The sequence below is a fragment of the Ammodytes marinus genome (assembly GCF_949987685.1).
Source record: "Ammodytes marinus genome assembly, chromosome: 12".
NCBI lineage: Eukaryota > Metazoa > Chordata > Actinopteri > Uranoscopiformes > Ammodytidae > Ammodytes > Ammodytes marinus.
The window spans coordinates 28,601,730-28,603,351 of record NC_137216.1 but is presented as its reverse complement, the minus strand read 5'-3'; the positions used below and the strand labels follow the sequence as shown (position 1 = coordinate 28,603,351).

Sequence of the window (1,622 nt, the reverse complement as noted above, 5' to 3'; positions counted from 1 at the left end):
CACACACTTTTTCGTCTTACCTTTATGATGCTGCTTCGCCGAGGTGCCGCCCTCACCGCCTCCAGTTGGATGGTATCCTGGTCCCCTCCACCACCGACAGCGGGGAGGATCACTCCACTACGCCGACCACGAGGCACTCTGGGCGGCATGAAATCCACCGGCGCTCCGTCACTGTCTCCATCGCGTTCAGACATTGCGAATTGAATTTGAATTTGGGGCTCAAATTGTCAAAGAGGCGAAAAAATGAATCAACTCTGACCCGAATAAAGTTCGTCTTGGCTGCACGTTGATGCCATTTAAAAAGGAGGAAGTTGTTGTTGTTTTTTCAGTTTTGTAAACAATTTTCACTAGTTTTTCCGCTCTTTCAATGCAATTTCAATATTGTTTTTCCCATCTAATCTTGATTTTCTAAAGCACTTTGAGATGCCTTGTGTCTGAATAGTAGCTCACTATCCAAAAAACACTTGCCCTGCCTTGGCTTTTTCTGAAGCGGCACCAGCAGCTTTGTCAAAAAATAATGGACATAAACTAATCTCCCCAAATTCCCCTAATTATGACCAGATTGAGATTCTCATTTCCACCGAGCACACTAAACGCGCGTGCTGACTTCAGGCTCCTATACCTATACCAGTCTCCACACAATCCAATCCTACTCCACTTTAAAACAGCCCACTGGTTAAAATCAAAGCATCACACGCACGCACACAGGTAGCGATTCAGTGTGTTTACTTCTTGGATAAACAAAAAAAAATTGGGCGAGTGGTTGTTGGTAGTGTGGTAGTGCGCTCGCCCGGATAAGCGCAACAAGTCTTCACACGGTCTCGTCTCGTCTCCCCTTCCAAGATCTAGATGTCTGTCCCTTCGAGAGTCGAGGCAGCCAGGGGTTCAAATCCTCAAGTCAGACGGTGCCTTTTTTCAAGCAACACACACGTTCAAAAGAATGAGCGTGCGGCGTCAAAATGATAATGAAAAATAAGGTAGAAATCGGTGGATAAAATGTGTTCCAAAACATCCGAGGGAGAAAGAAAAAGGCTGTACCAACAAAAAAAAAAAATCTCGTCAGAATTTCCTCTCCACAAGAATCGCTGTCAAAAGTGCAGCGAAATAGGAGCCAACTTGCCTTGGCGATAATTTTTTTTTAGCGTCAACTAAACATGCGTATCCGTACACTGTCTGTCCGCCTTGGAGACCATTGCACTGACAAGCCGCGAGCCCCGCTGTGGTCGTTCTTAAGGTCCGCTTCTCACCACCAGCAACAACAGGCGACTTTTGGTTCGAGAATACAGACACAGAAACACACACACACACACACTCTCTCACACACAAACACACACTCGCACATACACTCACACACACACACACAATTGACAGTCGCACCGCCTTCATGCTCCCACCAAACACCAGCTCCGCCCACACGTGCCGCCCGGAAACTGTGACTGAAGTGCACGCCAGCCAATGCGCGCGGCCTCTGGGAGATTTGGTTGCGTTTCAGTGGTTGTGATAGGTGGAAGAGGGGTTGAGAACCAAGGGAGAGTCGTTATGGCTTCATTAAACCGTAGACATGCCCAGGGAGGGAGCACTAAAGGCGGGGCAGGTACAGTAGAAAACCCCCCTGGGAAAAA

General features: G+C 47.8%; 1 protein-coding gene across 1 annotated transcript in view; it reads right to left on the bottom strand.

The window, feature by feature from the left end:
• Positions 1–1,044, bottom strand: part of plcl1 (phospholipase C like 1) — a 69,277-nt gene extending 68,233 nt beyond the window's left edge. The window contains exon 1 of the mRNA XM_080037962.1: positions 21–1,044. Within this exon, the coding sequence (XP_079894088.1) occupies positions 21–194 (174 nt within the window). The 5' untranslated portion in view covers positions 195–1,044. The remainder of the gene's footprint in view (positions 1–20) is intronic.
• Positions 1,045–1,622: the final 578 nt, after the last annotated feature.